Raw genomic sequence first — 25,239 nt, forward strand, 5'->3', positions numbered from 1 at the left:
CCTAAACCTCCCCCACTGCAACTTGAGACCATTACTCCTTGTTCTGTCATCTGCTACCACTTAGAACAGTCTAGATCCATCCTCTTTGGAACCCTCCGTTTGAAAAATTTTAGGGGTCTGCAAATGAAAAAAGGTTGAAAACCACTGCTCTAGGGCTTTATTTACTCTATAACTAGTACGATGTTATTTTAACCATTTGTGACACCCTCACCTGGTTACACCACAGTTGTATATGTGCAACAGATTTTCACAACACTTTCTAGGCATTAGCCATGTTTGTGTGTCCAAATCTACCACACTGTGTTGTAGCAATTTATTCTGGAGAAACTTGGGCAGCTATTCTGTAGTGTCTCAACAGAAAAGAGTGTAATTTGGAGTACATCTACACCTAGAGCTTGTCTATACTGCAGTATTGTGATATGTCCTTACTATGCCGGTAAAACATCTCACCTCCACAAAAACAACTTGCAGCAGTGCACAGTTGTTCAGACCATCATTACACTTATTCTGATCAAAATTGATCACTATTTAATGAGCACTGGATTGATCTGTAATGTGGTATTGCCACTGTGGGCAGGAAACTTAGACAGAGAAAAGTACTTTGACAGAGGGGGCATTTAACCACCAGGACATTATTAACTTTTCCTTTGGCTGACAGAAGGTCTAGGACAATCAGGCTGGATGTCAGGAGTGTCTTGGATTACTACTTGTACAGAACTGAGCCTTCAGAAAGTCAGATGGGTTATGTGTTTATATATGCCATTTGTAAAGAAGATAACAGAGCCTCTAAGGCAACAGTGTTTAGATGGGTAGTAGCAGCAATCAGGTCAGGCAAAACTCCACATGGGATCAGGAAACGCTCAACTAGGTCAATGGCAACTCATACATAGCCTGAGAAAAATGAAAAAAGGGAGGGCTATTGTCTCAAGTGTTTAGGAGAGGGCCATCAGACAGATAAGTGCCCAGTTTGCAGGAGCTTTAGACCCAGGACTAAGAGAGAGTGGGACTATAGTTTGAAGCTCCTCTTGATGGAGTTGGCCCTCTGCCCACGGCTGGCACTGGAAGCCACACCGACATCATCAGTGCATAGTGCCCCGGCCTCAGTGCGGGATGTCCCTGCACCAAGGAAGGACTCCTCCAAGAAGCACCGATGCTGCTCCCCGACTCGTAAGGCCAGTGCTACCAGGCGGCACTGCTCACAGTCCCCACTGCTGCATAAGAAAAAGAGGGCGGACAGGGGTTGTTCCCCCATCAAGAAGCTGTGAGGGGATTCCAGCAGGGTGCGTCCTCCGGCGGGACACCCATGGCCTGGGCCTCAAGACCTGGCACCATCGACTCCAGGCGTGGTTGGCACAGGTGCACAGGTCGGGGAGGGACTCAATGGACACGATAGTTACCCTCGCATTCTCGAGTCTCTCCACTGGTGTCTGCAGCCACAAGCGGTCTGTGCGGGAGTACCCTTTGCCAAACCCCAACCGACGCTATCCCTAGTCACGGACGCATTGGCGGTCGGTTGGGGAGTGCACCTGGGCAACACCAGAACCCAAGGCCTATGGTCCCACACAGAACTATCGCTGCACGTCAACGTAAGGGAGCTGAGGGTGGTTTGTCTGGCATGCCAAGCGTTCCAGGCCTGCCTGCAGGCTGCATGTGTGTTGGTGCTGACAGACAACACTGCAGCGATGTTCTAGATAAACAGTGGTGCTCGCTCCTCTTCCCTGTTCTAGCTGTGTTCTTCGAGCTGTGGGATTTTTATATCTCCCACTCGATACACCTAGAGGCGTCGCACCTTCTGAGAGCGCAAAACTAGCTAGCTGATCACCTCAGCCGCTCATTCCATGGTCACCAATGTTCTCGAGGCCTGACATCGCGCACTCGATTTTCCAGAGACGGGGCTCTTCCCACATAGACCTGTTCGTGATGCGGAGCAACAGGAAGTGCCAGCGGTTCTGCTTTTTCCTGAACCACAGCCCAGGCTCCATCGCAGACGCCTTTCACTTTTCATGGACGGGTCACCCTCTGTACACGTTCCTGCCCTTCCCTCTCATACACAGAGTCCTCCTCAAGGTTCACCGGGACAGGAGTTCCTTGATCCTCATAGCGCCAGCGTGGCCCCGCCAGCACTGGTTCACCTTGTTGTTGAACCTCTCAGTGGACAGACCAGTAGCACTTCCTGAATGCCCGACCTTCATCACAGAGGACCACGGCTATCTGCAACACCCCAATCTGGAGTCCCTCCATCTCATGGTTTGGAATCGCCGTGGCTGAACCCCCTTGAGCTTCAGTGTTCGGACCCAGTGAGGGAGGTCCTGCTGGGAAGTAGGAAACCCTCCACTCGTGCCACGTACCTGGCAAAGTGGAAGTGTTTTCCCATCTGGTCTCTGCAGAGGGGAACTGAACCGCAGCTAATGCCAATTCCCCTTTTTTGGACTACCTGTTATACCTCAAGCAGCAGGGGTTGGCAATTTCCTTTCTCAGGGTACACCTGGCTGCCATTTTGGCCTTTCACCCGGGGGCAGTGGGTAGGTCAGTCTTCGGTAATCCCATGGTGGGCTGCTTTCTCTAGGGCTTGGACAGACTTTATCTTCAGGTATGGCAGTCTGTTCCCCAGTGGGACCTCAACCTGGTCCTGTCTGCAATCATGAGGTCCCATTTTGAGCCCATGGCAACCTGCCCTCTGTACTACCTTTCCTGGAAGATGGCCTTTCTGGTGGCCATAACCTCAGCCAGAAGGGTATCCAAGCTCAGAGCGCTGACTTACAAACCACCCTATACACTCTCTTATAAAGACAAGGTGCAGCTATGCCTTCACCCATGCCAGTAACAGAGAATGCATGTTCCATTTCCTGGACATTGGGTGTGCCCTGGCATTCTACACTGAGTGCACAAAGCCATTTTGTAAGTCACCGCAGCTGTTTATTGCAATCACAGAAAGGTTGAAGGGGCTCCCAATCTCGTCCCAGCGCATTTCATCATGGATCACGTCCTGTATCAGGACTTGCTACAACCTGGCAAAAATTCCAGCCCCTCCGCTTACGGCACACTCCACAAGAGTCAGGTGTCGTCTGCAGCATTCCTGGCGCAGGTCCCTGTCCGGGACCTATGCAAGGCAGCAGCGTGGTCTTCCATCCACATCTTCACGTCACGCTACGCCATTATCCAGCTGTTGAGGGATGATGCAGCCTTTGGCAGGGTGGGCAGTTCTGCATTCGGCAACCAGGTGATCTTCGACCCCTTCCCTAGGCAAACTGCTTGGAAGTCACGTATTGGAATTCACATGAGCAATCACTTGAAGAAAAAACGGTTACCTACCTCTTGTAACTGTTGTTCTTCGAGATGTGTTGCTCATGTCCATTCCAAATCCCGTCCACCTCCCCTCTGTCGGAGTATTCTGGCAAAAAGGAACTGAGCAGGCGGGGGGTCGGCAGGGACCTATATATACCGCCATAAAGGCGCCACTCCAGTGGTCTCCACAACCGACCCAACGGGTATCGCTAGGGGAAAAACGTTCCGACGACCATGCAAATGGTGCGCGCACACCTATTGGAATGGACATGAGCAACACATCTCGAAGAACAACAGTTACGAGAGGTAGGTAACCGTTTTATCTCCCACGATGTCTCACTGGCAGCAGCCTACCTCTCGGGCACACACAACTCAATAGTGGACAGTTTCAGTCGCAGATTCCCACATGACCACGAGCGGGAGCTAGACCCAGTAGTACTTCACAGTCTATTCAGACAATGGGGGACACCAACTATAGAGCTGTTCACGACTTACCTGAACAAGAAATGTCCATGCTACTGCTCCGGAGCGGAGATAGGACAACGCTCCCTGGGCAATGCTCTCCTCCTCCCCTGGGACAGGGACCTTCTCTGTGCCTTTCCTCCTTTATCCCTACTGTCTAAAGTCCTGCTGAAAATAAACGCAGATGGAGCACACATCCTACTGATTACTCCTACTTGGCTGAGACAGATCTCATACCCTTACCTGTCACAGCTTGTGATGTGCCCACCAATCCCTCTCCCAGTCACTCCGTACTGTTCTCGCAGAACAGAGGATGTACCCTACATCCCAACCTGGGGATTCTCTGCCTCAAGGCATGGCTCCTTCTTGATTGCAACACGCAGAAAGCTCCTGTTTGAAGGAGGTGCAAGAGGTATTACACAGTAGAAAGTCCTCGACATGATGTACTTCCTTGCAGAAATGGTCCAAGTTTCGGATTTGGTGTACAACAAATCTCCTCAACATCTGTGACTGTTCCATATATCTTGGACTGTGGACTGACCTTAAAAAGATTGGGACTATCTCTAAGCTCTCTGAGTCCACATAGCAGCTATAGCAGCCTTCCACCAACCAGTATAGGGATACTCAATGCTGTCACACCTGACCCCTGAAAGGTTTCTGAAGGATATAGAATCATAGAATATCAGGGTTGGAAGGGACCTCAGGAGGTCATCTAGTCCAACCCCCTGCTCAAAGTAGGACCGATCCCCAATTAAATCATCGCAGCCAGGGCTTTGTCAAGCCTGACCTTAAAAACTTCTAAGGAAGGGGATTCCACCACCTCCCTAGGTAACGCATTCCAGTGTTTCACCACCCTCCTAGTGAAAGTTTTTCCTAATATCCAACCTAAACCTCCCCCACTGCAACTTGAGACCATTACTCCTCGTTCTGTCATCTGCTACCACTGAGAACAGTCTAGACCCATCCTCTTTGGAACCCCCTTTCAGGTAGTTGAAAGCAGCTATCAGATCCTCCCTCATTCTTCTCTTCCGTAGACTAAACATCCCCAGTTCCCTCAGCCTCTCTTCACAAGCCATGTGTTCCAGTCCCCTAATCATTTTTGTTGCCCTCCGCTGGACTCTCTCCAATTTTTCCACATCCTTCTTGTAGTGTGGGGCTCAAAACTTGACACAGGACTCCAGATGAGGCCTCACCAATGTCGAATAGAGGGGAACGATCACGTCCCTCGATCTGCTGGCAATGCCCCTACTTATACATCCCAAAATGCCATTGGCCTTCTTGGCAACAAGGGCACAGTGTTGACTCATATCCAGCTTCTCGTCCACTATCACCCCTAAGTCCTTTTCTGCAGAACTGCTGCCGAGCCATTTGGTCCCTAGTCTGTAGCGGTGCATTGGATTCTTCCGTCCTAAGTGCAGGACTCTGCACTTGTCCTTGTTGAACCTCATCAGATTTCTTTTGGCCCAATCCTCAAATTTGTCTAGGTCCCTCTGTATCCTATCCCTACCCTCCAGCATATTTACCTCTCCTCCCAGTTTAGTGTCATCTGCATACTTGCTGAAGGTGCAATCCACACCATCCTCCAGATCATTTATGAAGATATTGAACAAAACCGGCCCCAGGACCGACCCTTGGGGCACTCCACTTGATACCGGCTTCCAACTAGACATGGAGCCATTGATCACTACCTGTTGAGCCCAACAATCTAGCCAGCTTTCTCTCCACCTTATAGTTCATTCATCCAGCCCATACTTCTTTAACTTGCTGGCAAGAATACTGTGGGAGACGGTGTCAAAAGCTTTGCTAAAGTCAAGGAACAACACGTCCTTTCCCTTCATCCACAGAGCCAGTTATCTCGTCATAGAAGGCAATTAGATTAGTCAGGCATGACTTGCCCTTGGTGAATCCATGCTGACTGTTCCTGATCACTTTCCTCTCCTCGAAGTGCTTCAGAATTGATTCCTTGAGGACCTGCTCCATGATTTTTCCAGGGACTGAGGTGAGGCTGACTGGCCTGTAGTTCCCAGGATCCTCCTCCTTCCCTTTTTTAAAGATGGGCACTACATTAGCCTTTTTCCAGTCGTCCGGGACTTCCTCCAATCACCATGAGTTTTCAAAGATAATGGCCAATGGCTCTGCAATCACATCCGCCAATTCCTTTAGCACTCTCGGATGCAATGCATCCGGCCCCATGGACTTGTGCACGTCCAGCTTTTCTAAATAGTCCCAAACCACTTCTTTCTCCACAGAGGGCTGGTCACCACCTCCCCATGCTGTGCTGCCCAGTGCAGTAGTCTGGGAGCTGACCTTGCTTGTGAAGACGGAGGCAAAAAAAGCAATGAGTACATTAGCTTTTTCCACATCCTCTGTCACTAGGTTGCCTCCCTCATTCAGTAAGGGGCCCACACTTTCCTTGACTTCCTCCTTGTTGCTAACATACCTGAAGAAACCCTTCTTGTTACTCTTAACATCTCTTGCTAGCTGCACCTCCAGGTGTGATTTGGCCTTCCTGATGTCACTCCTGCATGCCCGAGCAATATTTTTATACTCATCCCTGGTCATTTTGTCCAATCTTCCACTTCTTGTAAGCTTCTTTGTGTTGAAGATCAGCAAGAATTTCACTGTTAAGCCAAGCCGGTCGCCTGCCATATTTACTATTCTTTCTACACATCGGGATGGCTTGTCCCTGTAACCTCAATAAGGATTCTTTAAAATACAGCCAGCTCTCCTGGACTCCTTTCCCCCTCATGTTATTCTCCCAGGGGATCTTGCCCATCAGCTCCCTGAGGGAGTCAAAGTCTGCTTTTCTGAAGTCCAGGGTCCGTATTCTGCTGCTTTCCTTTCTTCCTTGTGTCAGGATCCTGAACTTGACCATCTCATGGTCACTGCCTCCCAGGTTCCCATCCACTTTTGCTTCCCCTACTAGTTCTTCCCGGTTTGTGAGCAGCAGGTCAAGAAGAGCTTTGCCCCTAGTTGGTACCTCCAGTACTTGCACCAGGAAATTGTCCCCTACATTTTCCAAAAGCTTCCTGGATTGTCTGTGCACTGCTGTATTGCTCTCCCAGCAGATATCAGGGTGATGGAAGTCTCCTATGAGAACCCGGGCGTGCGATCTAGTATAGTATAGTATAGTATATATTGTGTGTGTGTGTATATATATATATATATATATATATATATATATAGGATATAGTAAACCTCTTCCTGCAACCTCAACTTCCTACTCCCGCATGGGACCTAAACCTAGTATTGAAAGGACTGACCAGGCCTCCCTTTGAACCCATGGCCACCTGTTACATACCTCTCCATGAAAATGGCCTTCCTGAGGGCAATCACCTTGGCTAGGAGAATAGGGGAACTAGCGGCTCTGGTGGCATATCCCCCTACATAGTATTCTTTCGGGACAAGATTACGCTCAGGTCTTACCCAAAATTCATCCCCGTTTCACATGAACCAATTCATTCACCTTCCAACCTAATCCTCACCGAGACAACAGGGAGGCTATATTACACACACTAGACGTCAAGAGAGCCCTAGCCAACTATCTGAATAGGATGAAGGCTTTCAGGAAGTCTTGTAGGCTTTTCCTTACCATTGAGGAGACGGGTTCAACTATATTGGCCCAGAGACTCTCCAAATGGATCTCGAACTGCATCAGACAATGTTATCACGTTCGTAATACTGCCCCTCCAGATACTATTTGCAGGCACTCAGTGAGGTTGAGCTCCTCATCCATCACCTTCTTCAAGACTGTCCCTGTCAGAAATCTGTAGAGCAGTGACATGGGTGTCAGTCCACTATGCAGACTGACTTTGCAGAACACTATGTGATCACTGGGGAGTCCGCCTCCAGTGCCATCTTCGGCTCCACAGTACTGTCATCTGTAACTGACCCGACTCTGAAGTCCCAAACTGCTAATAGGGATACTGCTTGGGAGTTACCTATGGTGGAGCACCCATAGGAACGCTACTCAAAGAAGAAGTTGTTACTCATCTTGTGCAGTAACGATGGTTCATCGAGATGTGTGTCCCTCTGGGTGCTCCACATCCCACCCTCTTCCCTTCTACTTCAGGGTTCTTGCCAATGACTCTGCAGTAGGGAAGCAACTGAGGGGGGTTAGCCCACATGTGCCGACTAGCCGCATGGCAGGGCATGAGGAGGGATGGCGCAAGTGCAGGCCTAACAGACACTGCTACCAACCTGGGATTTTAAGTTTTATTTATCAACCCTCCTTAAGTCACCATCTGACCGCTTGGAATTCTGCTCTCTACTATATCTTTCTACGAAGGTAGTGTTTCTGGTTGCTATCATGTCGGCCAGAAGAATTGGGGAGCCTAAGGGTACTTATTGGTGACCCTTCTTGTACAGTTTTTTTGCAAGGAGGAGGTATTCATGGGACTGCATCCTAAGTTCATCCTTTAGATGGTGTCATCAACCAAACTATCCATCTATCTGTGTTTTATCCTGAGCCTCATTCTACCAGAGATAAGGTCATGTGACATTCATTAGCCAAGCACAGCGTTCTTCCTTTTTACTTGCAGAGATCAAAATAATTTTGTAAGTCCCCTAGACTCTGTCTCTTTTGTGGAACATAGAGGCTGTCTCCTCCCAGAGGCTGTTGAAATGGATCTCAGGTGTATCCAACTCTGCTATGAGATACACAATGTATCCCTGAAGGGCAGCATGAGAACTCACTCCACTAGACCTCAGGCAGCATTGGTAGTCTTCCTTAAAAAATGGTCCCCTTACTGATGTCTTTAAAGTGATGTCTTGGGAATTCCATATTGAGTTTTACTAGACACTGTGGATTTGTGCAAGCAGCTGATTCTGATTCCTCTCCAGGCAGGGCAGTTCTGGAATCTTTTGTGTCATAGGACTCCAGGCACCTGCCTCCTTACAAAGACACTGCTTGGGAATCTTCTGAAGTGCACTACATATAGGGACAATCATTCAAAGAAGGAGGAGGGGTTACTCACCTTGCAGTGACTTGAGTTCTTTGAGATATATTTTCTCTACATGTAGTGCACTACACACCCGCTTTTCCCACTGTCTGGTTTCCCCTGTACTGGGAACTGGCGGTGAAGAAGAAACTAAGATAGCAGCAGTCTGGCAGCCTCCTTTATTCCCCTGGTATGGATGACGATGAGAGATGGAGTGCATACTTGGACCACATGAACTCTGCTAGGGAAAAAATCTCCAGTCCTGGGTTCATGGAACACGTGCAATCCTGAAGTGTTCTACACATGGGACAACACATCTGGAGGAACTCCAGTCACTACAAGGTGAGTAACTCTTCCTTACAGACCCCTTTACAGGAGAACTTGTTCCAGAACTCTGCTTCCAGAAAGATGTGTGGGCGTGGCTAACCCAGTTGTTTTCCTTTCTTTCAGGCTTATGGACTGCATGTTTTGAGATGTGCTTTTAAGGATTAAGTACTACTATTGTTTGTACTTGCCTTTCAGTAATTTAGTAATTTCTGTAACATTACTGCTGTATCTTGGGTTCCTCTGTCTGATTTTTCTTCCTCGTGTCCAGGGCAGCTACATAGTGCAGCTATCTAGGCAGAAATTGCAATGGAAGAAATGACAGAAGCTAAATGTGTATGACCTAGATATTTATATAACACTTGGGTGCCATGGTTTAACTTCTCCCAGTTAATATGTGAAATCTTTGTTGACGCTGATGCTGCATTTCAGAGTAACAGCCGTGTTAGTCTGTATTCGCAAAAGGAAAAGGAGTACTTGTGGCACCTTAGAGACTAACCAATTTATTTGAGCATAAGCTTTCGTGAGCTCCTCCCACCCCACTCTCCTGCTGGTAATAGCTTATTTAAAGTGATCACTCTCCTTACATTGTGTATGATAATCAAGGTGGGCCATTTCCAGCACAAATCCAGGGTTTAACAAGAACGTCAGGGGGGAAGGGGTAGGAAAAAACAAGGGGAAATAGGCTACCTTGCATAATGACTAAGCCTCTCCCAGTCTCAATTCAAGCCTAAGTTAATTGTATCCAATTTGCAAATGAATTCCAATTCAGCAGTTTCTCGCTGGAGTCTGGATTTGAAGTTTTTTTTTGTTGTAAAATAACGACTCTCATGTCTGTAATCGCGTGACCAGAGAGATTGAAGTGTTCTCTGACTGGTTTATGAATGTTATAATTCTTGACATCTGATTTGTGTCCATTTACTCTTTTACGTAGAGACTGTCCAGTTTGACCAATGTACATGGCAGAGGGGCATTGCTGGCACATGATGGCATATATCACATTGGTGGACGTGCAGGTTAACGAGCCTCTGATAGTGTGGCTGATGTTATTAGGCCCTGTGATGGTGTCCCCTGAATAGATATGTGGGCACAGTTGGGAACGGGCTTTGTTGCAAGGATAGGTTCCTGGGTTAGTGGTTCTGATGTGTGGTATGTGGTTGCTGGTGAGTATTTGGTTCAGGTTGGGGGGCTGTCTGTAGGCAAGGACTGGCCTGTCTCCCAAGATTTGTGAGTGTGTTGGGTCATCCTTTAGGATAGGTTGTAGATCCTTAATAATGCGTTGGAGGGGTTTTAGTTGGGGGCTGAAGGTGACGGCTAGTGGCGTTCTGTTATTTTCCTTGTTAGGCCTGTCCTGTAGTAGGTGACTTCTGGGAACTCTTCTGGCTCTATCAATCTGTTTCTTCACTTCCGCAGGTGGGTATTGTAGTTGTAAGAATGCTTGATAGAGATCTTGTAGGTGTCTGTCTCTGTCTGAGGGGTTGGAGCAAATGCGGTTGTATCGCAGAGCTTGGCTGTAGACGATGGATCTTGTGGTGTGGTCGGGGTGAAAGCTGGAGGCATGTAGGTAGGAATGGCGGTCAGTAGGTTTCCGGTATAGGGTGGTGTTTATGTGACCATCGTTTATTAGCACTGTAGTGTCCAGGAAGTGGATCTCTTGTGTGGACTGGACCAGGCTGAGGTTGATGGTGGGATGGAAATTGTTGAAATTATGGTGGAATTCCTCAAGGGCTTCTTTTCCATGGGTCCAGATGATGAAGATGTCATCAATATAGTGCAAGTAGAGTAGGGGCATTAGGGGACGAGAGCTGAGGAAGCGTTGTTCTAAATCAGCCATAAAAATGTTGGCATACTGTGGGGCCATGCGGGTACCCATAGCAGTGCCGCTGATCTGAAAGTATACATTGTAAAATAGTTATGGATAAGGACAAAGTCACAAAGTTCAGCCACCAGGTTAGCCGTGACATTATTGGGGATAGTGTTCTTGACGGCTTGTAGTCCATCTTTGTGTGGAATGTTGGTGTAGAGGGCTTCTACATCCATAGTGGCCAGGATGGTGTTATCAGGAAGATCACTGATGGATTGTAGTTTCCTCAGGAAGTCAGTGGTGTCTCGAAGGTAGCTGGGAGTGCTGGTAGCGTAGGGCCTGAGGAGGGAGTCTACATAGCCAGACAATCCTGCTGTCAGGGTGCCAATGCCTGAGATGATGGGGCGGCCAGGATTTCCAGGTTTATGAATCTTGGGTAGTAGATAGAATATCCCAGGTCGGGGTTCCAGGGGTGTGTGTGTGCAGATTTGATCTTGTGCTTTTTCAGGGAGTTTCTTGAGCAAATGCTGTAGTTTCTTTTGGTAACTCTCAGTGGGATCAGAGGGTAATGGCTTGTAGAAAGTGGTGTTGGAGAGCTGCCGAGCAGCCTCTTGTTCATATTCCGACCTATTCATGATGACAACAGCACCTCCTTTGTCAGCCTTTTTGATTATGATGTCAGAGTTTTTTCCTGAGGCTGTGGATGGCATTGTGTTCCGCACGGCTGAGGTTGTGGGGCAAGTGATGCTGCTTTTCCACAATTTCAGCCCGTGCACGTCGGCGGAAGCACTCTATGTAGAAGTCCAGTCTGTGTCTCGACCTTCAGGAGGAGTCCACCTAGAATCCTTCTTTTTGTAGTGTGGTAGGGAGGTCTCTGTGGATTAGTATGTTGTTCAGAGGTATGTTGGAAATATTCCTTGAGTCGGAGACGTCGAAAATAGGATTCCAGGTCCCCACAGAACTGTATCATGTTCGTGGGGGTGGAGGGGCAGAAGGAGAGGCCCCGAGATAGGACAGCTGCTTCTGCTGGGCTGAGAGTATAGTTGGATAGGTTAACAATATTGCTGGGTGGGTTGAGGGAACCATTGCCGTAGCCCCTTGTGGCATGTAGTAGTTTAGAAAGTTTAGTGTCCTTTTTCTTTTGTAGAGAAGCAAAGTGTGTGTTGTAAATGGCTTGTCTAGTTTTAGTAAAGTCCAGCCACGAGGAAGTTTGTGTGGAAGGTTGTTTTTTTATGAGAGTATCCATTTTTGAGAGCTCATTCTAAATCTTTCCCTGTTTGCTGTAGAGGATGTTGATCAGGTGATTCCGCAGTTTCTTTGAGAGCGTGTGGCACAAGCTGTCAGCATAGTCTGTGTGGTATGTAGATTGTAATGGATTTTTTACCTTCAGTCCTTTTGGTACGATGTCCATCTGTTTGCATTTGGAAAGGAAGATGATGTCTGTCTGTATCTGTACAAGTTTTTTCATGCAGTTGATAGATTTCCACTCCATTCGGCTAAATGCAGTGCCTTGCATAATGACAGGTTTCAGAGTAACAGCTGTGTTAGTCTGTATTCGCAAAAAGAAAAGGAGTACTTGTGGCACCTTAGAGACTAACCAATTTATTTGAGCATAAGCTTTCGTGAGCTACAGCTCACTTCATCGGATGCATACTGTGGAAAGTGTAGAAGATCTTTTTATACACACAAAGCATGAAAAAATACCTCCTCCCACCCCACTCTCCTGCTGGTAATAGCTTATCTAAAGTGACCACTCTCCTTACAATGTGTATGATAATCAAGGTGGGCCATTTCCAGCATAAATCCAGGGTTTAACAAGAACGTCTGGGGGGAGGTAGGAAAAAACAAGGGGAAATAGGCTACCTTGCATTGATGAGCACCAATAAAAGAACCTGCATAGATAAATCTTTGTAACTTCTCATCTTATCTTTCTGCTCATACCATGGTATCTGCATGCCTTACACCTGCATCCTAGATTCTAGACATGGTATCTTAGATTCTCAAACAAACAGGTTTGTCCCTGTCCCTGCTCTCTGGGATTGGTGTCTCATGATCTCTCAGGACAAAGGGAATGTAAAATTTGACATTTCTAGAGCATGAACTGTTTTGGAAACCATTAAAATAATCTCTTTTGCAGCATCAGCTTCGGGCACCTCAGCAGGCTCTCACAAAGATGATGACACTGCCTCTGTAACCAGTCTCAATTCCTCTGCCACTGGCCGTCGCCTCAAAATCTATCGCACGTTTCGAGATGAGGATGGGAAAGAGTATGTACGGTGTGAGACAGTTCGTAAGCCCTCTGTCATTGATGCCTACAGCCGAATACGGACCACCAAGGATGAAGAGTTCATGTAAGGCCTTAGAAGACTCTTCGTTTCCTTCTGGCATCAGTAATGTAGAGTGTTGGCACATGCAGTTCCTGGCTGTGGGGGAATTACTGCTGAAAAATACTGAATTCAGTATAACTCAATTGAGAATGCACTCTTTTGGCTGCAGGTGGGATGGCTCTTATGCCTGCTGCATGGCAGGAAGAGGTATGTTCCCCATGACCTGTGGAGCAGTCTCTGGCTTTGTCCAGTATCTAATACTCGAGAGAGAGGTGAAAATCTCCAATAGTGCAATTGTCCAAATACACATTATTTCCCCTCTGTTTAAAATGTGTTGTCTTTTAATGTGGTTTAATTTGCTCAGCAGTGCTGATGTCTGGGATTATTGTAGGTGAAGCAAACAGCCACACTTATAGTTAAGGTTGCCTAACTCTTTCCATTGTAAGACCCTGTTTCAGTTGCTTTATAACTCTGCCAAACTTTAATAATTTGGGATGAAAATTTTCATGCTAGATATCTGTCTCTAGCTGAATTTTTTGGAAAGTTTAAACAAAGATGGTTCAGCCACTTAAGGAAATGGAAATGTTTTGCCAGTGTAAATTATTATAACTGTTTCTTTGAGAAGTTCTAGTACCTTTATACTTTGGTGCATGAACTTGAAAGTTGGAAAGGGGTTGCCCTCGGATCATAGGGCTGCCTTTTTTGCTGTCTTTGTGAAATACCAGCAAAATTCCAGCTGTGTTGTAAGCCTCTGAAAATGCTATTTGCATGTCTTCATAGGTTTGTCAGAGGCTAGTAGATAAATTCTCCAAAAATTCTATTTACACTTAGCATACGCTAGTCCAGTGCTGCAGGGATTGGGTAGGATTTCCCCAACAGTTGCTCATTTTAGCTGCAGAGGGGGTAGGAGCAAAAGAGATAGGCAGAAAGAGTCTGAAACAACTAGAGAACACCCCTCACCAGAACTCATCAGATCCCAAGATTTCTGAGTCTCTATGTTTCTCTCCTGACTAGCAAAAAGCTATAAAAGCCACTGGCAAAGTTTGTCTCTCCCTACCTAGTGACTGGTCCACATGGAGGATAATAGCTTACTGCTGCTACTAGTTACTCTTTTAGCTCCAGTGGCAGAGGACTGTGCTGTAGATCTAAAGTTTTCAGCCCTGCTAAGAGTTATGTGGGGATCATCATGGTTCCACACGCTAGAATTTCTGATTTTTTTTTTCAGTTTGCTTTATTAAAAGCATAGGCTGCTAATGGAACCTTAAACTGACTGCCTTGTATATATCCTTTGATAGTCTTTAGTTACGTGATCACATACTATTTTGTGCACAGGATGGACTGTACTAAGGGCATGAATCAGGGTTATGTAGTAAATGAGACCATTGTCCATAGGATCGTTACCTCACTTATAGTAGAAATTGAGAAGAGTATGGTGAATGAGGCAGGGGATTGCAGGAAGAGAAAGAATAGTCTTGGGGTTAAGGCAGAGGAATTCCACCATGGAGAATTGGATTCTATCCCTACCTCTGCCATAAACTTTTCACGTTGTGGGCACTATGTACTCATTTTGTGTGCTTAACTTGAGACACGGAGGGCCTCATTTGCAAAAGTTCTGTGTGCTCAATTGCAATAAATTTTGATGTGCTTTGAACATATAAAATTTTAAATACTCTGAAAAATCGGGCAATAAGCATCTCAAATTGGGCACCCCAAATTAGTGGACACTTCTGACAATTTTGACCTTAATCTCTTTGTGCGTCAGTTTCTAATCTGGAAAATAGGGATAATCTCATCCTCTCAGCTCAGAAGGGTGTTATGAAAATAAATTCATTAATGTTTGTGAAGCACTTGAAAATTTATAATGATAAATACAATAGAAAAATCCAGGAAATTAATAATTCTGTACTTAGTGTAGAGTTTGGATGGTGTGTGTTAAATGAGGTTTGAGGTCATTGCACATTAAGGATAATGAAACATATTTAATACCCATTTAGAGAGCACTGTTTATCTTGTGCACTGAATGAGGCAGGGGCCTGTGGAAAAAACAGCATGTGATCCTGTAATTAAAGGCTGTATCATAATGTATCTGCATAAGAGGGCTGAATTATGGTTGCACAGGCAATCTGAATGCTCGACTTTGTAATCCTAATATTCTTTTAACATAGGGATTTAAAAGATATTTCATACCTTCTAGTTTAGTAAATCTACAGTGTATCTAAAAAAGAGACTGATTTGTCCAGATAGTCTGTGACCAGTGCCATGTGGGTCAACCAGTCAGAATCTCAAGTGTCTCCTTCACCCCAGGACTGGCCAGGCCTGGCCTGGCCTGGGCGTGTTGCTGACGTGTCACAATAACTGCGTTAGAAAAGAGATCTTGTTCTACTGCCCATCCACCCTCTGCATGTTGACTTGTGTAGAGATTACTGCTCCCATCAGTGAAACTAGGTAAATCCTGTTCATGGGAGAAAATGTTTAAAAAAAAAAAAAAATACTAGTGCTTTTCATGAACGTTTGGGGATAAGGCTCTGCTGCTCCACCACTCTGGCTCTTCTGGAAGGAATGCTACTATGGGTGTTCAAGTTTCAGGAAAACGGGGCTGGCAGAAGGATGCTTGGCCACTTGTAGACCTAGATTAAAATCTCTGTGTTCCAGACGAAAATTTGCCCTCTTTGATGAGCAGCACCGGGAGGAGATGCGGAAGGAGCGGCGCAGGATCCAGGAGCAGCTAAGGCGGCTCAAACGGAACCAGGAAAAAGAAAAACTCAAGGGCCCACCAGAGAAAAAACCCAAGAAAATGAAGGAGCGGCCAGATCTGAAGGTAACTAAGCATCAAGTAAAACAAAGCAATCCAAGGAGGAAAAGCCAGTGGAATACAGTGTCCTAGCAAATCTTCTCCTCATTTGGACAGAAGAAAGAGGAGAAAACTATGGGATAGGATTATGACAACATAGGTGCTGTTTCCACAGTCTTAATATCAAGTATAAGTCACACACTCCATGCTTAGCTTTGCCCTATAACATGGTCCAGAATATCCCAGTTCCAGTACTTCCAGATTAAGTGCTAATGACTCTTACCTTGACATGAGCAATTTTCGGCTGTCAAGTAATTAAAAAAATTAATTGCATGATTAATCGTGCTGCTAAATAATTGAATACCATTTATTTAAATATTTGTGGATGTTTTGTACATTTTAAAATATGTTGATTTCAATTACAACACAGAATACTAAGTGTACAGTGCTCACTTTATATTAATTTTTTATTACAAATATTTGCACTGTAAAAAACAAAAGAAATACCGTTTTTCAGTTCACCTAATACAAGTACTGTAGTGCAATCTCTTTATCATGAAAGTTGAATTTACAAATGTAGATTTTTTTATACATAACTGCACTCAAAAATAAAACTGTGTAAAACTTTAGAGCCTACAAGTCCATTCAGTCCTACTTCAGCCAATCACTCAGACAAACAAGTTTGGTTACAATTTGCAGGAGATAATGCTGCCTGCTTCTTGTTTACAATGTCACCTGAAAGTGAGAACAGGCATTCGCATGGCACTGTAGTAGCTGACACTGCAAGATATTTATGTGCCAGATGTGCTAAAGATTCATATGTCCCATCATGTTTCAACCACCATTCCAGGGGACATGCATCCATGCTGATGACGGGTTCTGCTCAATAATGATCCAAAGCAGAGCGGACTGATGCATGTTCATTTTCATCATCTGAATCAGATGCCACCAGCAGAAGGTTGATTTTCTTTTTCGGTGGTACAGGTTCTATAGTTTCCACATCTGAGTGTTGCTCTTTTAAGACTTCTGAAAGCATGCTCCACACCTCATCCCTCTCAGATTTTGGACGGCACTTCAGATTCTTAAATCTTGGGTCGAGTGCTGTAGCTATTTTTAGAAATCTTATATTGGTATCTTCCTTACGTTTTGTCAAATCTGTGGTGAAAGTGTTCTTAAAACAAACAAGATGTGCTGGATCATCATCCGAGACTGCTATAATATGAAATATATGGCAGAATTTGGATAAAACAGAACAGGAGACATACAGTTCTCCCCCAAGGAGTTCAGTCACAACTTTAATTAAGCGCATAATTTTTTTTAACAAGCACCACCGGCATGGAAGCATGTCCTCTGGAATGGTGGCCAAAGCATGAAGGGGCATATGAATGGTTAGCATGTCTGGCATGTAAATACCTTGCAAAGCCGGCTACAAAAGTGCCATGCAAATGCCTGTTTTCGCTTTCTGGTGACACTGTAAATAAGAAGCAGGCAGCAGTATCTACCATAAATGTAAACAAACTTGTTTGTCTTAGCGATTGACTGAACAAGAAGTAGAACTGAGTGGACTTGTAGGCTCTAAAATTTTACATTGTTTTGTTTTTGAGTGCAGCTATGTAACTAACAAATAAAAAAATCTACAGTTGTAAGTTACACTTTCACAATAGAGATTGCACTACAGTACTTGTCTGCAGTGAATTGAAAAATACTATTTATTTTGTTTTATCATTTTTACAGTGCAAATATTTGTAATCAAAATAATAAAGTGAGTACTGTACACTTTGTATTCTGTGTTGTAATAGAAATCAATATATTTGAAAATGTAAAAAAAAATCCAGTAATATTTTAAAAATTTTAATTGGTATTCTATTGTTTAACAGTGTGATTAATCACTATTAATTTTTTTGAGTTAATTGCGTGAGTTAACTGTGATTAATCAACAGCACTAATTATTTCCTTTAGATGTTATCTGGAGCTAGAACATCAGGCCAGTAAGAAGCTGCTATCTTACTGGTAAATTGGTAATTATCTTACCTCTAAATCAAATGGTGGATTCTCTGTCTCTGACTTCAAATTAAGACTAGATGTCTTTCTGGAACTTATACTTTAGCCAAATACAAATTATACAGGGCTTAAAACTGATAGCTGAGTGAAATTTAATGGTTTGTGATATATGAGAGGTCAGACTAGATGATCTATAGTTCCCATCTGGCCTTCAACTCTGAATAAATTTTAATTGTTCACCTTGTTGATCTTTTCTGCAGTTAAAATGTGGAGCCTGTGGTGCAATTGGACACATGAGAACTAATAAATTCTGTCCCTTGTACTACCAAACGAATGCCCCACCCTCCAACCCTGTTGCCATGACAGAGGAGCAGGAGGAAGAGCTGGAAAAGACAGTTATTCACAATGATAATGAAGAGCTTATCAAAGTGGAGGGGACCAAAATTGTCCTTGGAAAGCAACTGATTGAGAGGTGAGGGCAGGACTGGAGGTGCAGGGATGGGTGGTGAGAAGGGCAGTTTCTGGTCTGATGCAAAAGACATACACATCACAGGTGCAGTAGACGCAGGAGTAAAGTGGTTGGGTTTTAGATATATTGTTGATAATGTAGTATTTAAATCCTGATTGAGCTTGGTATTGTACCAGATGGGATCAGTGCTGATTCTGAGGTGCAAGCAGTCTTGTTGGTAAGAGATGCAAAGGAAATAAGAGGTCTATTTCTTTTCTCTAGTGCAGATGAGGTTCGCAGGAAATCACTGGTCTTGAAGTTCCCTAAACAGCAGCTTCCTCCAAAGAAAAAGCGGCGAGTTGGGACCACTGTTCACTGTGATTACTTGAATGTGAGTGTAGATGTAATTGGGTCAATTTTAGTCTCTTCATGTCCAATTATTAAAGCTACATTTTAGTCATGGGTATTTTTAGTAAAAGTCATGGACAGATCATGGGCAGTAAACAAAAATTCATGGCCTGTGACCTGTCCATAACTTTTACTATATACCCCTAACTAAAACTTGGGTGGGGGATGCGGGTTCTCAGGAGGGAGTTTCGGGGAGGTCTGTGAGTGCTCAGGGTGGGGGCAAGGGCAGTGGCGCGTGACCCAGTACCCCTTCTGGCCGGGGGCACAGGGCCTGCAGGCGTGGGCAGTGTGTGGAGCTCCCTGGCCCCCCCGTCTAGGAGCTGCAGGGCTATGCCCGTGGGAGCCAGAGAGCTGCACCCTGAGCCCCCTCCTACACACCCAAACTTTTGAAGCTGGCCCTGGGGCTGCCTGGCTTGGGTAGCACCTGAGCCATCACCAGCTGCTGCAGAAGTCACAGAAAGGCTCGCAGATTTACCCATTGTCCATCCTGTTCAGTCCTTGCACTGCTCCTGGCTATCCATAGTACAGCACATGAGGCATGTATCTGCATATCCACCCATAGAATTAATAAACTAAACCTACAGAGAACTTGTTTAGATTTATATTTTGTGTTTTGGAAGTGCCTTAACTTCCTACTTCTATCTGATTTCTTCAGCGGCCTCACAAGTCAATCCATCGGCGACGAACGGACCCTATGGTAACTTTGTCATCCATTCTAGAGGGCATTATCAACGATATGAGGGATCTTCCCAATGTAAGTTTAGGCCTTGTGGTCAAAGTTCTGTGTCCTGAGAAGGCTCATAGACTGAGTTACATGGCTGAATCTGAGACCCCAGAATTATGCAACGCTATCCCCACTGGTCCAGTCTAATCAGACTTGCATCCTTTGAGTATTGCCCTCAAATCTTCAGTTTATTGTGCTGCAGGTTGTTTTCAGTAAGAGTAACTGAATCATAGATGTCTAGGCAGTATGGTAACTGGAGCTTTTGGATTCAGGAAAGCAGGTAAGCCTTTTTGGCACTGGGGAGATGATACATCTCTGCTTTCATTTCCCTCCTGACATCTGAGCAGTAAAGTGGGGAGAGGATCAATGTGGGGAGAAAGCGTTGAATTTTTCATTCACACCCCATTATCTATTACTAATCCAACAATTAGTAAGTAAATTAGCTTCATGTTTCTTTTTAAATGATCAACAGTGGAATAATTCACAATGTTGACATTGTGTCATCGTTAAGCTTCAGACTCAACACCCCACTGATAGGCCTCTTGCATTCTGACCTACATTTTCAAAGCTGTCACCAGACTCATAGACATCATAGAATCATAGAATATCAGGGTTCGAAGGGACCTCAGGAGGTCATCTAGTCCAACCCCCTGCTCAAAGCAGGACCAATCCCCAACTAAATCATCCCAGCCAGGGCTTTGTCAAGCCTGACCTTAAAAATATGTAAGGAAGGAGATTCCACCACCTCCCTAGGTAACACATTCCAGTGTTTCACCACCCTCCTAGTGAAAAAGTTTTTCCTAATATCCAACCTAAACCTCCTCCACTGCAACTTGAGACCATTACTCCTTGTTCTGTCATCAGCTACCACTGAGAACAGTCTAGACCCATCCTCTTTGGAACCCCCTTTCAGGTAGTTGAAAGCAGCTATCAAATCCCCCCTCATTCTTCTCTTCCGCACACTAAACAATCCCAGTTTCCTCAGCCTCTCTTCGTAAGTCATGTGTTCCAGTTCTCTAATCATTTTTGTTGCCCTCCGCTGGACTCTCTCCAATTTTTCCACATCCTTCTTGTAGTGTGGGGCCCAAAACTGGACACAGTACTCCAGATGAGGCCTCACCAATGCCAAACAGAGGGGAACGATCACGTCCCTCAATCTGCTGGCAATGCCCCTACGTATACATCCCAAAATGCCATTGGCCTTCTTGGCAACAAGGGCACACTGTTGACTCATATCCAGCTTCTCGTCCACTGTAACCCCTAGGTCCTTTTCTGCAGAACTGCTGCCGAGCCATTCGGTCCCTAGTCTGTAGCAGTGCATGGGATTCTTCCGTCCTAAGTGCAGGATTCTGCACTTGTCCTTATTGAACCTCATCAGATTTCTTTTGGCCCAATCCTCTAATTTGTCTAGGTCCCTCTGTATCCTATCCTTACCCTCCAGCGTATCAATACATCATTGTATTGGCTTACATTTCTTTCACACTTTGAAGATTATCTTTTCCATGGTAAGGATTAGTGAATTTTTTTAAAATAAAAGCTTAGCACAATTATAGAGCAGATACAAAAGGGACAATTGTGCAGCAATTTATACAGCTTTATAATTGTATTATATGTGGGACTTTGGAGAGAGCTGTTGAATGCTGACTTGTTCTTCGAGTGATTGCTCATGTGTATTCCACAGTAGGTGTGCGTGCTCGCCAAGTACACCAGTGCCGGAAGTTTTTCCCCTAGCAGCACCCGTAGAGGGGAGCGCCCCAGCGATCCCGGGAGTGGTGCCTCGGTGGCGTGGTATAAGGGGAGCTGCGTGCTCCCCCCACCCTCAGTTCCTTCTTGCTGCCAGTGAAGGTGCATTGGAACTATTCTGCCCCAGCTTTGCTGTAGTTCGTCCCCAGAACTTTTTGTTCGTTCAGTGTTTGTACCTGTAGTTAGTTTGCTGTTCATTTAGTTCAGTTAATTTGAGTGCCCGGGCCAGGGCGTGCCCCGGGTTTTAAGTCGTGCGATACTTGTAGGTGATCTGTGCCTAGGAGTGACCCGCGTGCAGACTGTTTACACTGTTTGGGAGAAACCCATATCAGCGATAGTTGCAAGATTTGCAAGTTATTAAACCTTGGAGTGAGAGATTAGGCTCCAGGCTATTCTGATGGAGTTGGCACTGACCCTGACTCCAGTGCGCCGCTCCGAGTCGGCACCAGTCACTGCGGCATCGGTGCACGGCGACCTTTTGGTGCCTTTGACCAGTCGGCACCACTCCACGTCCACAGGGCATAAGAAGGCAAAGAAAATGCCTTCATCGCTGCTACACCGAGGGAAACCAGGGGCAGAGACTAGACCCATGTTGGACAGTCCTCGATCCCCTCCGGCCTCTAGGCCTCCGACTCACGTAGAGTGGAGTAGCCCAGCTGCTTCGGACCAAGCCTCCCCGGATGTCTGGATGCCCTCTGGTGTGCAGCGACCTTCCGGCGCCTTCGACCAGTCGGCACTGCTCCCTGTCCATGGGGCAAAGAAGGCAAAGAAAATGCCTTCTTTGCAGTTGCACCAAGGAAAACCGGGGCAGAGACTAGACCCATGTTGGGCAGTCCGCGATCCCCTCCGGCCTCTAGGCCTCCAACTCACGTAGAGAGGAGTAGCCTGGCCACTTCGGAAATGCTGGAGGCCCTGCAGATAGCCCTGGACGTCATGTCCATGCCGGTACCAGGAGCGCTGCCGATGTCAGCACCACGCTCCAGGGGAAAGCCACCGCTGGGTTTTCCCAGTCGCCCCCAGCTCAGCACCAGTCTCAGTCCAGGGAACGTTCCCGACACTATTTGCCGCCCAGTGACCGTTCAGGGTGTAGTCCACGTGGATTGCCCTCAACTCCCACCAGACTGTCTGGTTGCGTACCGTCCGACTGAGAGCCGACTGGTACCACTCTGCATCATGGAGTGAGTACCGACGGGACCGAGGCAGACGTCACCAGAGGTCCTCGTCTCATAGGGATTACTGCAGCCGGTCATGGCACGAACGTCGACGCCATTCCTGCTCTGAATCCTGCTCCAAGACTCCGCCAAGGCATCGCCTCCGCAGCCAAGGGCGTCGATCGCCGGCACCTCGCCATCGCGGGTCCGCCCATTGGAGCTGATGGCGGAGCAGCAGCCTACAGAAGGTACCAGTCCTCCACATCGAGATCGCGGTCCCATGGGCGACGTCGCTCCCGGCACTGCCATTCCTCCCAGTCCCATGGCAGCGACAGGTCGTTCATCAGCCCAGCCTCCACTCGTAGTCGCCTTTCCATGTGACAGGCCAGCCAGGCCGAACAACCGGGCCCGTTGGTGCCGCAGACAGTGCAGTGGCACCAAGCCCCGTGGCCGGCCCAATGGTACCAGTGGGCACCGTGGCCCAACACAGCCCCCGGTGCCAGAGCCTCAGAGGCACCGTCGGCCTCCCTCTCCAGACCTCCGAGGAGGTGGTCAGTGGGACATTTGTCCTCGCCACCATGCCTGGAGTCAGACCATGTGGTGCATCCTCCGGTGCCAGCAGACACCCAGAGCACCGTGCCGGCCTCCTCGCCGTCCCTGGATGAGGCGATAACGGCCCTTCCCCCCTCCGTCCCATAGGAGGATTTTAGGGCCCATCAAGAACTTTTAAAAAGGGTGGCATCAAGCCTCCGTCTCCAGGCAGAGGAGTTGGAGGAACCCTCGGGCTCCCTGTTCAACGTGCTGTCCTCTTGGGCACCGGGCAGGGTAGCTTTGCCCCTCCATGAAGGGATGGCAAAAATTTCAAATCCCTTGTGGCAAACACCGGATTCGCTGGCCCCGATCTCTAAGAGGGCAGAACGCAAGTACTTTGTATCCGCCAAGGGGCACAAATACCTCTACGCCCTCCTGGCACCCAACTCCCTGGTGGTCAAGTTAGTCAACCACAGGGAGCGGCAGAGCCAACCAGCCCCTACCCCGAAAAATAAATATTCACGGAGGCTGGGCTCTTTCGGGAGAAGGCTTTATTCTTCCTCAAGTTTTCAGTTGCGGATGGTAAACCACCAGGTGCTCCTGGGCAGGTACAAATTCAATTTGTGGGGCTTCCTGCCTAAGTTCGAGGATTCCCTCCAGGAGTGCGATAAGAAAGAGTTCAAGGTGCTGGTGGAGGAGGGTACGGTGGCTGCCAGGGCATCACTGCAAGCAGCTTTGGATGCGGCAGCATGGTCCATGGCCTCTGCGGTGTCAATGAGAAGGGCGTCATGGCTCCTGCTGTCCGGGCTGTCCAGTGAAGCACAGACTGCCATGCAGGATCTCCTGTTTGATGGCAAAGCTCTGCTTGCGGAACAAACGGATACAAAGTTGCATGGCATGAAGGACTCCTGCACGACCCTCCAGACTCTGGGTCTCTATGTCCTGTCTCTGGCCAAATCTAAGTTAAGGCCGCTGCAGGCCCCTGCTCAGGCCACTCAGCCGAAGTACGAGGCTGCCTATAACAAGTCGAGGGTCTATAAAAGGCGCCCTCAGAGACAGTCGTGGCCTGCCCTGCAACCTGGGTCCTCCAAGGGCAAACAGGCGGGGAAAAGGCGGTTATGACGGGACGCTCGGGAGCACCCTGCCAGTTCTCCCCAGGGATCCCCCCTCAATGAAGCTTCCCTTCTATAATCAGTTGTGTGCTTTCCTCCCGGAGTGGTCATGGCTGAAAGGCCAAAGGAGGACTCAGGCCCATCCTGGACCTGCGGGATCTAAACCAGTTCATGGTGAGGCTCAAGCTCCACATGGTCTCACTAGCCTCCATCATCCCCTACCTGCACCTTGGAGACTGCTACGCTTCCCTTGATCTGCAGGACACATACTTCAATATTCACATTTTCGAGGGGCATAGACGCTTCCTCCGTTTTCTGGTGGGGCAGAATCACTACCAGCTTACGGTCCTTCCGCTTGGCCTATCCACTGCCCTTAGGGTATTTACAAAATGTATGTCAGTGATAGCGGCCTACCTCAGGCACCAGGGGTCCAGATCTTTCCTTATCTGGACGATTGGCTGGTCAAGGGCAGCTCCTGGTCGCAGGTGAGGGATCACATGATGCTTCTACTGTCCATGTGTGCCGCCCTGGGCCTGTCGATAAACGATGCCAAGTCCATGTTAGTCTTGGTCCAACGCATAGTGTTTATCAGGGCGCTCCTAAACAACTCGTCGGCCACAGCTTCTCTCCCACTGAACAGGTTTGAGACCCCGAAAGGGCTCATCAACACGGTCACAATGTTCCCGGTGACTACGGCCAGAGCGTGCCTCCAGCTATTGGGTCACATGTCGGCATTACGTATGTGGTCCACCATGCCAGACTCCGAATGAGGCCCCTCCAGCTTTGGCTGGCCTCGGAGTTCTCCCAGTCCAGAGACAGGATGGACAAGGTCCTCACCGTGCCCGACTCGGTGATCACCTCACTGTGGTGGTGGTCCACCTAAAGCAACATGCTCCAAGGGGTCCTGTTCTGGGACAGGACCCCAACGCTGGAGCTGATGTCCAATGTGTCGACCCTGTGTTGGGGGGCCCATGTGGGGAATGTTCAGACCCAAGGCCTGTGGTCGGCACGGGATCTGTCCCTACACATAAATGTCAAGGAACTCAGGGCGGTACGCCTGGCATGTGTGGCCTTCCGCTCTCACCTGCAGAGCAAGGTGATCAGGGTCCTCACGGACAACACGGCCTCGGTGTTCTATATCAACAGGCAAGGCAGGACCCAGTCCTCTGCTGTGAAACCCTGAGGCTG

General features: G+C 47.3%; 1 protein-coding gene across 4 annotated transcripts in view; it reads left to right on the forward strand.

Annotated features, from left to right (window-relative positions):
* The window catches only part of TAF1 (TATA-box binding protein associated factor 1), a 142,276-nt gene that overhangs the window by 72,996 nt on the left and 44,041 nt on the right, over positions 1–25,239 (forward strand). For all 4 annotated transcript variants that reach the window (XR_007358536.2, XM_048864913.2, XM_048864915.2 and 1 more), the window contains 5 exons: positions 12,953–13,166; positions 15,795–15,960; positions 18,195–18,406; positions 18,665–18,773; positions 19,446–19,544. Coding sequence is in view for 3 of the 4 variants with exons in the window: in XM_048864913.2 (XP_048720870.1) it covers positions 12,953–13,166; positions 15,795–15,960; positions 18,195–18,406; positions 18,665–18,773; positions 19,446–19,544 (800 nt within the window). In the remaining variant the exon portion in view is untranslated. The remainder of the gene's footprint in view (positions 1–12,952; positions 13,167–15,794; positions 15,961–18,194; positions 18,407–18,664; positions 18,774–19,445; positions 19,545–25,239) is intronic.

This window comes from Caretta caretta, chromosome 9, assembly GCF_965140235.1.
Source record: "Caretta caretta isolate rCarCar2 chromosome 9, rCarCar1.hap1, whole genome shotgun sequence".
Taxonomy (NCBI): domain Eukaryota; kingdom Metazoa; phylum Chordata; order Testudines; family Cheloniidae; genus Caretta; species Caretta caretta.